Source organism: Nematolebias whitei, chromosome 3, assembly GCF_014905685.2.
Source record: "Nematolebias whitei isolate Nwh7 chromosome 3, NemWhi1, whole genome shotgun sequence".
NCBI lineage: Eukaryota > Metazoa > Chordata > Actinopteri > Cyprinodontiformes > Rivulidae > Nematolebias > Nematolebias whitei.
The window spans coordinates 13,914,571-13,929,291 of record NC_056500.1 but is presented as its reverse complement, the minus strand read 5'-3'; the positions used below and the strand labels follow the sequence as shown (position 1 = coordinate 13,929,291).

Genomic DNA, 14,721 nt, shown 5'->3' with positions numbered 1-14,721 from the left:
TTATTGTTGAAATGTTTCATCTTTTGGACTGAAGAAGTCCAAAAGATGAAACATTTAAACAAAGAATCCATCCAGAGGATCTGACTCTACCTTGTTAGATTCAACTCTCTGGATCATTGAGCATGCATCAGGACATCTAGGTGGCAATCAGCATTTAATACAAAGCAATATAAATCAGCTATAAATCAATTTTTATATACATTTTACAAAAATAAAAAAGGATAAGCTGTAGGTGATACAGGAAGTAAAACCAACTGTTTATTGAAGGTAAGAGTTTAATCCTAAGGGCACCTCAAATCTTCTCAACAGCTGTTGAAATATTTAAGTCTTGTTCAAAGTGATGAACTTTTATGGATAAGACAAAAATAAATGCAGTTACTGTACGTTCATGTCATTTTTAGCTCCTGGTAGAGCCTGATTTTGTTCATTTTGGTGATAAATATCCAGCAATTGTTGAAGAACTGGTGTTCATTTAGTCCATATGTTAAAACACTGCATCTCTTATCGTTCAAGGTGAGCATCTGAGGATGTGTCCTCAGGGTCTGACCTGCTGTACCAGCACCATGGAGGAAAACCTGGCTGGTTTGAGCACCCAGGAAACAGAGGGACTGATCAGAGAGGCCGGCAGGTCCCTGCAGGCTGCTTTCAACGCGCTCCACAGGAGCTTTGACAGTAAGTAGGCTGTTTGTGTGTGAGTGCATACAAGACACTCATTACTGCCTGAGCTCAATAACAAATCTTCAGAAGTGAACCCAGAGGAGCGTGACATTTGTATACCGTGTGTTTGTGATGTTGCGTTTGTCTGCATTTGGCATTCAATACTCCTGCTTCAATAACACCGGTGAGTCAATGAATGCAAGTTTGTGTGCCCTGTGAGACTAGGAGACCCCTGCCTGGGTGCTATAATGAGAGCGGAGTCAGCCAGACACAATGAAATGTGATAAGCCGATCCCCTGATCTCGATGGGGGACACACACACACACACACATACACACACGTGCTTTGGTTTTTTTTCGCACACACAAACACCGAATGAGAGCTGTCCCCCAGGGCTGCAGCTAGTTCAGCTAATGAGCAGTTGACCCACTGAGGAGCCAAGTCTGCAGATCAGTGCATATCAGAGACAGAGGAGGGACGGAGGGAGAAGTGCCACCACTAATAACATAGAAACAGACAAACACAGCAAGTTCAAAAGTATTGATTGCTAATGAAATAAACTAAGGAGTTGAAATACAAAAAAGAAACAGACAAAATGGAAGGAGTGAGTCATTAGAAGAACCGATTATTAGTCTAAAAGCAGCAGGCCACCTCAGTAGCAGTAATATGGCTGTCCATCTGGTTGTGGTTACAACAGGCTGGCACTGGTCCACAGTCTTTGAAGCACAAGTTTAAAGCCTGAACCAGTGTACTGCAGAGACAGCTCTGACTTCCTTATTCTCTCTGTTTGACCTCCCTGTCACTTTGGATCGGGCAGCACAGGAAATATCAAAGGAACCTGTAAAAAGGTGTTTATGAAAATGAACAAAACTAGAGTTATAGTTTTAATGTTAACTCCTAATATTCATTGTGTCATAAAATAAATTTGTGTGGCTGTAATAAAAGCTGTTCTGTGAAACATATTGAACTGTACAAAAACTTAGTCATTGTTTCTACTTTGTATTTTACTTCCATGGAATCAGATTATGTTGCAACTTTTCTTCAACTTTCTGAAGTTTTCTTTGAATTTTGCAACATTTTTTATACTCATTTTCAATTTGGTGCCTAAACATTTTCAGATCTTTTATTTAATTATTATTATTATTGTTTGTTTGACAATGCATTTTAACTTGGGCCTTCCAATCACTTGAGCATAAAGGGTTCCTAAACTCAAGGGATGAGCCAGTGTTGTGTTGACAAAAAAACAACTTTGTAAACTGGTGCAAGGACTGAAAACATGAAAAGGCAACTGATGTCCAAAAGAAGACTTTCAAAAAGTCTATAGCACTGTTGACTGAAACCATTAAAAAATATACAATAACTAAGTGCTGTTTAAAACTTTTGAATTGACTTGCATGTTGGCTGAAACTATCTTATTATAATTATTAATATTATTAATATTATTATTGTTGTTATGGTTCTTTATTCCTTATCCATCCCTGTTGTGATAACTAACAGATAACGCATTAGCCCTAACATGATCACTAAACACAAACAGAAGTCATCAGCCATCGAATGATTGTAGTCAAGCATTTATTTTATACAAATAATCTAAAGCACTGTACTTTTCACCATATAAATCACACCATTTTGCATAAATTTACATGCCCTGTGACTTATACACCGACACAACTTATTTATGTTTTTTCCCATATTTATAAACCAATTTCTGGCTGAGATCTGACGATTTCATTCATTCTGATATAGAAAATATTGAACACTATCATTTTCAGCCGCTAGAGGGCGCTTGAGTAATTTGGAAAGCCAAGTGTCTCATTAATAGGTAAAATTGGCTATTAATGAGGCAGTTGGCTTGCCATACAGAGCCACCTTTGTATTGCTCTGGAACTCCTGGAGAAAAAATCAGCTGCATTTTGCCGCGCCGCCCAAGAGAAATGCAGCTGATTTGACCATTAAAGTGCATCTATTAAGAAAAACTTAAACTGAGACATGCCTTTGCTATAATTTCAAGCAAACAATTAATTGTTTTTAAGTGTTGATCTTGTTAAATTCTTGTTAAAGTCCTCCCAGGCACACTCTCGCAGCCACCATTTGGCAGCCAATCGATTTTTGGCACACCACCGGCCCATGTTTCCGGTTGGTCAGCGGTGACGCATAATAGATGCGACTAATACGGCGAAGCGACTTATTTATGTTTTTTTCCCCCCACTTTATTAGATATTTTTGGACTGATGCGACTTATACGGTGTAAAGTACAGTACCTCACATGCTAGTGAAGACCTAAATGAAACTGAAAGTGATGTGGGTAGAATCATGTCTTTAAATGAACGCTTGTGTTTGTTTGCATCTGTTGCTATTAAGGAAAGTTTTAATCAGAAAGTTTGGTCATGTCTGAAGTAATGTCAAGCAGTTAGAGTATCATACTGCCATGACATTAGTCATGGAGCACATAGCATTTATACTGGTGTGAAAGAATGCTGCATAGCTAATACTAAACCTCTAAACATTTCTATGACACTGGTTGTTTAGTATGTTGTGATTTTCTCAACCAAACATCGTCTATGTTACTTCGTGAATGCATGTGTGTCGAGTCTAAACTGTACAGATGCTGATGATGCTGAATGGATCTGTCCACCTAATCAGCACGTCTAGTCAGAGTTAAAGTTTACTGAACTCTCTGCAGACTGTTAGGGCACCCACATTTACACAGTTGCTGCTCAGTACACATACGTTTGAGCAGTAACACAGACAATGTTCAGCAAATTAGAGCGTGCAAAAGAGTAGTAGTTTAACATTAGCTAAAGTTGGGGTTTTTTACACATCTGAGTATTGTTTTTGAAAAGAGCTGTTTTTTTTCATGCTAAAAAGTGATTTGAAACAAATTAAGCCTTCGTTTGAATAACAAATAGCCCGGCCTGAACTAAGACGTCGGCCCCTGACCAATGTCACACCTGATACTAACTATTCATAAGTACTTAACAGAACATCACTAAAAATCCCTTTAGCTGTACTGTACCTTTCATTCTGTCTCTCTGCATCTCCTCCAGCCTACTTCACTGAGCTCCACAGTCGATCTGAGCGCTCCCTGCAGGAGGTGCTGTCTCCTCTCGGCTCGCTGTACTCCCAGAACACTCGTCTCTTCGGAGACCTCTACACCGACCTGCGCCAGTACTACCGGGGCTCTGCCCTCAACCTGGGCGAGATCTTCTCTGACTTCTGGTCCCGCCTGTTAGAGCGAACTTTTAAAGCATCTGCTCTCACAGATGTGAGTAACGACAGGTTAAAAAAAAAAAAAAAAAAAGCGTGCTCATTTTAATTGCAATAATACGTAGCTGAAGATTTGGATTAGTAATTTAGAATGAACAAATGGAAAGACGCACATTCTAGCACAATGATCAAGTTTTATTACCATCATTCGGACCAAAATTAAAGGTTTTATAAACTTGTCTTGCACTACAAGACACAATGTAATAAAACATGGTCTATCAGGGCTATTCAACTAAACTGCTCAGGGGGCCACAGTTTCTGAAAGCCAGCAGCTCAGGGGCCGAACATCCAGCGATTAAAGTCATTCTGTAAATAAACCAAGTTTTACAATGATCTGTTACATTTACATTTATTTTATTGCATTGAATCATAAATGCAATAAACACAATCCAAGTCCAGAAACAAAACAAAACATCTAATTTTTTATGAAATCATTGGTGGGCTGGATTGAAGTCGCCCGCGGGCCGCTAATTGAATAGCCCTGGTCTAGTAATTTATTTGAACATATAGCAATAATCAGAAATTCATCAAATTAGACTGTTTGATGGGAATGAAACACACCATTTATTGTATTACCATTCTGAGAAATATAATTCCCTTACCACCCCCCCGTCTGCTGCTGTCATCTCTGTTTGACAGGTCAACCTGTCAGAGGATTACCTCGAATGTGTTGCTAAGCAACAGGAGACGCTACGGCCATTTGGAGACATCCCTCGAGACATGAAAGGGAAGGTGTCCCGGTCCTTTGTTACTGCCAGGTCGTTTGTCCAGGGGCTCTTAGTCAGCACTGATGTGGTCAGGAAGGTCTCACAGGTGAGCATGTTCCTTCTGTTCTTCATGTGGGACATAAATCTTCACACGCTCACTTCGTTAGCACACGCCTTCCGTTGAGGACACTGAATGTTAAAACACAACATAATCAGTCCTACGGTGTACAAACAGTAATTATGATCTTGATCAGTCTCCAGGAGTTAAATGTAAGTAAATATTGTCGTCTGAAGCAGTGATCTTATGAGTGTTTTGTTTTTTTTACGTGTGAGTGTGTTTAATGTCTGCTGGGCTGATTCCCAGGAAAACAGATATGCTGGCTGTGTGGTTGTCACGCCCTAACTGTCAAAGAGAATGTCTCAACCCCCCCCAATGAGAAACACACAGATCATCAGAAATGAAGTGTCAGACTTTCAGAACAAAGCTCTCATTTGGAGTGATGACAGCCCAGATGTCACTTTATGGGTGTGATGATCTTTATTTTTTTAATCTTTGGAGTTTTCCACCAAAACACAGATTTCTGTAATGTTTCCGTATTTCTCAACTTGAAACAATATTTCAACTGGGCTTTTTACTTATTAAAGCAGCCGGCTAGGGTTTTGCAAACCTACGTCTTGTCTCTCCTTTTGTGTCATAATTCATCCAAGCACCTTTTATTTATTTATTTTACCGTCAAAATCTGACGCGTTGCGATAAAACCCCCAGATGCAATCCTCTATTCAGTAACGACTAACAAATTTCCACTTTTAGAAAGGAATTTCCAGGCTAGCCCTGCTCATTCTCTGAGGTTAACAATAGGAAGCATTGATTTCATGTTCAGCCTTTTCCAGGTTAATGTGTAAATACTGCTCTCTACTGTCAGCCTTCAGTAGCTTCACGTAGCTCTTACAATAAAACAGATTTAACAGCCATGAACCGTGGACATCTGTAAGTGAAAGAGCCTTATTTCATTACTGAGACATGTTTATTTTTCACCATCCCCAGGTCTCTTTGGGTCAGGAGTGCACGAGGGCCCTGATGAAGCTGGTTTACTGCCCTCACTGTCGTGGCTTGGCTTCCGTCAAACCGTGCTCCAACTACTGCTCCAACGTGATGAAGGGCTGCCTGGCCAACCAAGCTGACCTGGATCCAGTGTGGAAGGAGCTTATAGGTGAGACACTCTGTTTACGGAGTAATACCTTCATTCATCTGCTGTTCAGACTTTGAGTATTTACGTTACAAGTTCTTGAAAACTTTGTTGTATAAATTCTTATTAAAACAGCTTTCAGCAAGCTCAAAGTAATGCTAAGGATTAGCAATATGGTTTGTGTAGATTATTATTATTATTATTATTGTTGTAAATGTTTTTTTTTTTTTATGGAGGACGGAATGTGACAAAATGACATAAGTACATAATACAAATGTAACAATTAAATGTATCATTTAATTATTAAATACATTATTGTATCGTTAAATACACAATTAAATTATTAAATACACGATTAAATAATGAAATGTACCTTTTGAATGATTTGTTTCATGATTTATTTATTTATTTCATTTTGTCACATGCCGTCCTCCGTGGTTGTGTCATGCACATGTGCATGCAAGTGAGAAATACCCTCCTTTGTCCAGATACAATGATCATGGTGGCGTCCAGTTTCAGCGCAGAACCCAGTCTTGACGTGGTTCTGTCCTCCATTCCTGCTCGTATCTACGAGGCCGTGCACTACCTGCAGGACAACATGGACACGTTTACAGCCAAGGTGAGGCCTCTTTATGATCACATCACTTTAATTTGACTTTATTTGATTCTCAGCTCTTTAAGAAATCTTTAGGAAGTTTTCTCGTTCCTCAGATCTTTCATTAATCAGCTCAGCTTCCATGATTACATATTGATCTATGTTCTCCTTCAACACATTGCTCTGCCAATACTGTCAGAGCATGGATGTGCTCAAGGTAACTCCTGCAGGACAAAGGGCAGCAACACCAGAACAATTTGAAACATTTGTTTGCAGCGCCATCTAGCGGACATGTTTTATTACTCACAAATACAGTTTGCTCGTCGCTCTTGCCAATCATCTGGAAATCAGACTCAGTAAAATATTTTGATGCATGCCAAAGTTTATAAAATATCTTCTGGGACTAAAATCCAGAGCTAACGCATTTCTGTTTTGTATGTTTTGCAGAAGTTATTTTAAAATCTTTGCAAGTAATCACAATAGTCTCACATTAAAATTTAAAAATATACTTAGTTATACAGTTTTACAAACAATTTTAGAGCTTGCATCATAAAAAAAAAATAAAAACATGTAATAATGGTTAGATGAAGCTGTGTCACACAAAGTATTGATTTGATGTCTGTTTAAATTACTTCTGTTTGTAAAGACACTTCAGATTTATGGTAAGAGTTCTTTTGTTTCGTCTCCTGGGTGGGTGCAGGTGTATCAAATGTGTGGAACTCCTGGTGAACCAGGAACAGGAAGTCCTGTCCTCCATGGGCAGAAGAGGAAAAGTGGCTCACTGACCGCTTCAGAATACAAGCCCTCACCTACAGCTGGTCTCAGACTGGAAATGCAGGTTTGCTTCATTTTTTCCCCCAATATGTCCTGAATATTATAGTAAATGAAGAGCAAAGTAAAAGGAAAATAAAGAAAGTAAAAAGGAAGCCTGAAGTGCATCATCTCATGGAGAATAGATGAATCCAACAATGTTCAGTCAGGTCATCTGGACTTGTTTTTTTTTTTTCTGACACGTTTCGTCCTTCATCCAAAGGACTTCTTCAGTCTGAGGAGCCACCAATCAAAACTGATTCCCACACCAGCATACTCCATAGTAGAAAAAGAAACAGCTTGCTGGTGCTAAAATGGCCTCCAGGGCCCGCCCTCTCCCTCATCAACTCCTCCATTCCAGCATGGTTCAAAACACCAAAGTTCATGCTTAATAATCCAGGTAGAAATAAAATCCTGTCACAACAAGTGGTGTTTTGAACCACTTTGGCATGACTGTCTCTGAGGAGCTGACGGGGCAGAGAGCAGGCCACGGAGGCCATCTTAGCACCAGCAAGCTGTTTTTTTTCTACTAGAGGCTGTTGTGGGATTCAGTTTTGTTTGGTGGTTCCTCAGATTGAAGAAGTCCTTTGGATGAAGGATGAAACCGTCCAGATGACTTGACCGAACATTGTTGGATTTTATACCTGGATTATTGAGCATGCACTTTGGTGTAAGGTTATGAGGATCATGAAGGTTAATAAATGTTCCTTTGAGTTTGTTTTCACCAAACAAAACATAAAACAAATCATAAGTGTAGGCAAAATATAAATTTTGACTATTATATATCTCTTTTGTCTACAAAGTAAAATGTTAAGTAGGGAGTTCAGTTTTACGAATATTACATTTAATACAACCCAGCACTACATGTAAATTAAATTATCTGGACACACCTGCCTATTCAAACTGAACAAGAACGTCTGTTCAAAACTTTGCGTTAGCTCTGAATAACAGTTTGTTAAATATAAGTCTGGGAATTTAAAGAAATATCATTTTTTAAAAGGGTCAACAGCTGGATACATGTGCATGCATACTGCACAGCAATGGTTTAAAAACAACTTGTCATAATGCAAATAAGGCAATTATTTTATTTCACCTGACATTTGGTTTATTTTCTTACAAACTTTGCATAAACAACGAGAAGAAAAGAAACATTTCTAATTAAAATAAAAAAAGTGTGAAATCTAATGATTATATTATTGTTCTTGAAATGAAAAAAATAAAATTTAGTCAAAGTCAAATACTATAAGTTGTACATTCCTTTAATGTCATTTAATGTGTAGCTTTATGCTCTTGGGTATCACATAATTTAAACAAAAGTTAATTTTACTAGATGTCAGATTGATCATTTTCTGTGAATAATCTCTACAATGAACAGAGATGGATGGAGAATCAAGCGCCTCGTGCATTAATGACTCGGATCTGTGAAATCACTGCTCCGTGATTTTAATGAGACTTAAGGAAAGTCCAGGGATTAGAACATATTCCAGCTGCTTTAATCACTTCTGTCCTTTTAATCAGAGATAATACCAATGCTTGCATCCAGGCTTGTTACTATGGTTACTAAGTGGTTTTTATAAATATTTGCAGATAAGTGGCTTGCATATATTAATTATAAGATTGCTTCCTGATGGGTGTCTCATGATCAGCAGAAAAATAAACTGAAATGAACATAAAATCTGATGTAAGTGTTATTTTGGGTTGCTACTTCTAAAAGACGTTTTGTGTTTTCAGGTGTCAGACCTGTCCAGTAAGCTGAGGGAGATGCGTCAGTATTGGATCCAGCTTCCTGTGGCACTTTGCAGTAAATTTGCTGCAGGAGGCAACAGTCAGGATAAATGCTGGAACGGCATGTCAAAATCCAGGTGAGGCAAACAGAATGGTGAGGGATGTTGCACATTCACAATCTCTCATTGTGTGAATGTTTATGAAGCATTCACACTGTTGTGATCCATTTTTCTTCTGGACGTTTTTCAGCACGACTCTCATCCTACAGTTTTCAAGCAATTTCTATAAATCGTATCTCAAAATGTTCAGCTCTTCCAGGACAAGCCTGCTATGGCTTTTGTTATTGGTGCAACTTTAGCTTTTTGAAATATTTAGCCTTTTCGGCCATTTATCTCTCATAGAAAATGAATTGAGCTCTTTTTACATCCTTCAAATCTTAACATGCGTTTATAACCTTTTACTGCTCCTTTCACATTTTGTTCTGGTTCAGCTTCCTTCAGCTTCCTTGTGCAAATTTGAACTTCTTTTCCAGCTACTTTCAGCTAATTTAAGCTGTGTGTGTGTGTGTGTGTGTGTGTGTGTGTGTGGGGGGGGGGGGGTCAGCTTTTTTTTGTGCTCCTTTCAGATTCTTTCCGCTAACTACAACACTTTCATGCTTCTTCTAATTTCGTTCTGCCAATTTCAGCTTGTTATACTCCTTTATGCTTATTTATACAAGTTTCAGTTTATTCTACTATTTCAGCTATAAATGTTTTTATGCTAATTTAAGCTTTTTCAGCTTATTCCAATTTTTTTCCACTCAGTTAAAAAAATTCCAGTTTATTTCAGCAAAAATAAATAAACAATTGCTCTCCCTACTTCCTTCTGCCTTTAGAGCTACTTTTCAGCTGTTTTTGTTGCTAATTTCAGCTTTTTTGGATAATTTCCATTTTTTGTGCTCATTTCTACTTCTTTCTGCTTTCTTCTGCTAATTTAAGCTTTTATTTTCAGCTACTTTTTAAATATTGTTTTAGCTAATTTCAGCTGTTTTCAGATAAATTCAAGTTTTTCATGGTAATCTCTGCTACTTTCATCCTAATCAACTTATTTATGCTAATTTCTGTTTGTTATGCTCGTTTCAGCTGTATCTGCTATTTTGTGCTACATTTAGCTTTTTCAGCTAATTCCACATTTTTTTAAGCTCATTTCAACTCCTTCCACTTCCTTCTGGTAGTTTATGTTTCTTTCTGCCATTTCAGCAGCTTTTCAGCTATTTTTTGTGCTAATTTTAGCTTTTTTTTAGCTAATTTCCTAATTTTTCTGCTTATTTCTGTATTCAGTAAATATGTCTTCTTTATTTCTTCTGCTAACTTAGGTTTGTTCATCTGTTGCAGCTACATTTCAGCATGTTTTCTTTTTTAGCAAAGTTTAGCTGTTTTTAAGCAAGTTCTTCAACAATAAGCATTCACATTGCATTTTCGCAGGAAATGCAATTTCAGTTGGTTTAAAAAAGTATTTTAAACTGAGTATTGTATTGAGTGCAGACACTACTGTAAGCTGTCTACTTTTCCACCCCCCCACCTTTAAAACCACTGACAGTGTTGAGAAAAAGCTGCTTCAAAGTTTGCAAGTTTTATTAATGCAACTGAAAAACAGGATTTCTTCCAACATGAAACCTTCCTCCTTTTTTAACTTTAACCAAAAGAGAGATGAGCAGAGTGGACAGGAATAAAACGTCTAGAAGTTCCAATCAGAGGCCTGTTTTTTTTTTTTTTTTTTACCAAAAGGTAATTTGTCACACTTTTGTCAAAACACAAAGCGACATGCTCTGACAAACTGAAAACTGGACTGAAAGGAAAGTTGTTCCATCTTTTTTCTCATACAAAATGGTTCTAAATCATGATTAAATCTGCAGCTGAAGCATTCAAGGCCACATGAACCTTCATCTCCAAAACCCTGTCAGCACACGTGGGGAAATGGATTGTTAAGCAGTTTTATGCGTTGTTCATGTAAACTCTATCCAGCCGCTGGGCACACCTCTGTGTCTTTAAGTGCTTGGACCGTAGCCAAGCTCTGAGATTTATTCTGAGCAGTTTATTCAGAAATGTGAGGCATCCGAAAGGTATGAAATATAAATGTGCCTTCATGCGTCTGAATAATTTGAGGGTGGCCATGAAACATAGATGAATCGCTGACTGGTTGTGACAGATTAAGAATATGTGTGTGTGGTTGAGTGTGTGTGTGCGCGTGTGTGTTTGAAGTTTAACAGTGACATCTCGTGGATTAAATAAAAGCTCAAACTTAATTTCTTGTGACTCGATGGAGTTAAACATATTTTAAAGGATTTTTTTTTTTCGATGTTAAAGGCATCCATGTGAGGGAGTGGTCTGCAACTTTTGCAATTATTATATTGATTTACAATTCACTTATGATTAGTTACAATCAAAAAGTAATTCCTTCCCAAATACAATTTATTCAGAGCCACAAAACATACTTTAAATTTTAAACAGATAACACAGTCCATTGTTTAGTTTAATATTTGAAGGCTGATGTGGCTGAAATTTATTCACATAAGCCGAAGTTTAGGCAGCATGTGTGTTTAAATGTAACTGCTTGAAATTAGCTCAGCACCAGGAGGAGGTGGGGGTGCAGTGGTTCAGCACAAGAATGGAAAATTAGTAAAACAGTCAAAAACTTTAGGAAAACTTTGAGAAATACTGCTTAATTCAAATTAAACAACGCAAGCTATATATATATATAATTAGATATTAAAATATACTTAATTAAACATTAGACATTTGTGTTTATACTAGTGTGGTTTAAGGAAATACATTTGTGCTTCTTCTTAAAACTCCTGTAACTAAAAAATGCTTTAGCTGTATTTCAAAAACAACATATTTATCAGTAAATCTACCTCTTAAAAAAAAAAAAAAAAAAAAAAAAACTATTAAGAGTTAACAATCACGTCTAGAAATAAATTCATTTGTGATAAATAATTATTTGAACAAATCTGCATGTACAAAAACTAACAATTAGAGCATTTCACAACCTATAAAGGATATTGCTTTCACTTCTGCACAAGTACGGTAATATTTGTGGGAATCTTTGCTTACATGTTTTGTGTACTACTGCGAAGTATAATAAGAAGCATACTTGTGTATATTTACTGTATTGCACTTTTGAATAAATTATTGTATCTTTTTGAGGCTTGCCATTTGTTACAACCCAGACTTAATGTTTATAAAGTTCCCTTTAACGTGCAGCACTCTACTCCTCTCTCAACCAACATGACATCTGCAATGAAGAGTAAGACTCTAACTTCAGTTTATGTGAACGCATCACAGTTTATATATTCTGCTCTATCCAGATACCTTCCAGAAGTTATGGGCGATGGTTTGGCCAGTCAGATCAACAATCCAGAAGTTGAGCTCGACATCACAAAGCCAGACATGAACATCCGGCAGCAGATCATGCAACTCAAAATAATGAGCAATCGGCTGAAGAACGCACTGGATGGCAACGACGTAGACTTCCAGGATGCAAGTGGGTCTCTTTAGGATTATTTCTACGTCTTAGAGATAGAAATTGTTGTGTATGACCAGTTTTGACTAACTATGGCTTTTGCCTTGCACTTTGAGTTCAAAATTAATTTAATCATTTTATTTTTTTTACATCTGTCCAGGTGATGACATCAGCGGCTCAGGAAGTGGGATGTGCGTTGGTGGATTGTGTCCTCGGAGCAGACCTGGACTGTACGCCTACTCACCAGACGATGGTCCAGTTGGAGGCGCTACCTCGTCCCAAAGCAACATCTGTAAGCTCCTACTGCTGCTGCCTTTGACCATCCTGCTGCTTCAGCGATGATGGAGCGCTGTTGCCACGTGTCAAGACTTTGGCAGCCAAAATAACCGAACAATGAGTCTGATCGATGGAAGACCGGAACATACCTTTGCCAAAAAGTAGAAAAGACATTTAGGGGCAAGAATGGACATTTTTTCTTTGACTAAGATGAGCAAAAGTTAACTAGAGTCTTTATTTTAATGAGTTTTATCAAGTTATGATTTGAATGTGTTTTAGAATTGGTCAGTGGATTTTTTTTTTATAGGAATGAATGAAGAAAAGGAAGGAAGTGACAACGAAGGAGGCTTTTTCTGATGAAGTTGTCCGTTTTGTTCAAGTTTCCAGTCAGCAGGTGACCTCATCTGTGGTGACTTTATCAACATCTTGTTTTATAACTTAAGTCGAGGTTACCCGACAGAAAACAAAACTGCGTATGCTGTAAATGTTTGTGTACATTACCTTAATGACTGGCACTATATTGAGCCATGAATGTACAACGTGAAACTTCAATGACAATGAATCCCACATAATCTGTGATGTACTGTAAACTTCAAGACTTGTTCAGTAGGAATCATTTAAAATAACGCGGATAAATAATTATTCTCTGGAATTGTCGGACATATTGTGTTTGCAACATTTGATTTTTGGAAAAATGTAGTCCTGTCAAAGCACATGCAAACATTTGCTACATTTTTTTAGGAGCCAGCATTGCACGGAAATCTAATGTGTCTGGTTATGGTTTTGATAAAAAATAAAAAATAAAAAATAAACCACGGTGGCCATGAGGTTCAAATGAACATTTGAAAAAACAGAATTACATTAAGCCAAACCGGAAGTGGTGAAAACAGGAAGTGGTCAAACCGGAAGTGGTGAAAACAGGAAGTGGCCAAACCCAAAGTGGTGAAAAACTGCTTTTTTTTTTTTTACTTTATTTATAGAACACAAGAACAAAAGAATGAATGATAATCTCAAATTACAAAATGAAGCATATAAGCATGTGAAGAATCCTCTGTCATACCTCCTAACATTTGCACAAACAATTTACCATTATACAGATCAAATTTAACTTTAAGAAACATTATTTGGAGTAGAGAAGTAGCAAAACATATGACAAAAGTAAACAAAAATGATATTTAACTAAAATTTGTAATTTTGTTTAATGAAATGTAATTCCGTTTCATCACCACTTCCAGTTTGGCCAATTCGGGTTTGGCTTAATGTAATTTTTTTCAAATGTTTGTTTAAACCTCAGGGCCACCGTACTAAACACACAAAATTCAAGAATGTTTAACAACGCAGTAATGTGAGAGAAGACTACTTGATAAATGCACTTCATGTCATTTTGGTGGCTGAGCAGCCGGTCAAACCAAAGCTGAATACACTGTACACACCTTCCAGAGACGAGGCCCACAACGACTTGAGCTTGTGGTTATGTTTATCTGGTTTTATACGACATCTTGACAAAACAAACTCATCAGTCAGAAAGCAGAACGTCTCAGTTGCTAAAATTGTCAGACTTTTGTTTTTTTCCTGCAGAATGGGCTTTACATTTGCCTGGTGATATACTCTTTAACTTGGCATGTATTTAAGTATACACTACTTTACTCATTCACAAAGTACTCCTGACATTACACACATAGTTGTGTTACATTCACACATTTTTGCACACTTTGAAACTGTGTATTAGGCTGGTTTTTAATCACCACTGTATTTATTCACACATTTCATCCATTAAACTGGTTGGTTTTATCAGCTGATAGTTTGACTTGGTTATTGTTCACGAGTTAAAGGAATGCTTTTACTAAATTTTCACGCACACATGCTCTTTGCAATCTTCCAGCTGATGTTTATTGTCAAGATGAATGCCTTAATCTGCTTGTATATATATCTATATATATATATATATATATACATATATATATATATATATATATATATACATATATACATATAT

The 14,721-nt window shown here is 37.2% G+C and overlaps 1 protein-coding gene across 1 annotated transcript; it reads left to right on the top strand.

Annotated features, from left to right (window-relative positions):
• Positions 1-7,088: 7,088 nt before the first annotated feature.
• On the top strand, positions 7,089-13,063 carry LOC119430585 (glypican-1-like). The gene is made up of 4 exons (XM_037698018.1): positions 7,089-7,251; positions 8,955-9,085; positions 12,295-12,470; positions 12,610-13,063. The coding sequence occupies exons 1-4, from the start codon at positions 7,123-7,125 to the stop codon at positions 12,789-12,791; spliced, it is 618 nt and encodes a 205-aa protein (XP_037553946.1). The 5' UTR covers positions 7,089-7,122; the 3' UTR covers positions 12,792-13,063.
• Positions 13,064-14,721: the final 1,658 nt, after the last annotated feature.

Bases quoted from the DNA above. Each gene is read 5' to 3' on its own strand.
- LOC119430585 (XM_037698018.1), top strand. From the start codon at position 7,123: ATGTGTGGAACTCCTGGTGAACCAGGAACAGGAAGTCCTGTCCTCCAT. The intron at 7,252-8,954 runs GTTTGCTTCATT...TTGTGTTTTCAG, and splicing joins GTCTCAGACTGGAAATGCAG to GTGTCAGACCTGTCCAGTAA. The intron at 12,471-12,609 runs GTGGGTCTCTTT...ACATCTGTCCAG, and splicing joins CGTAGACTTCCAGGATGCAA to GTGATGACATCAGCGGCTCA.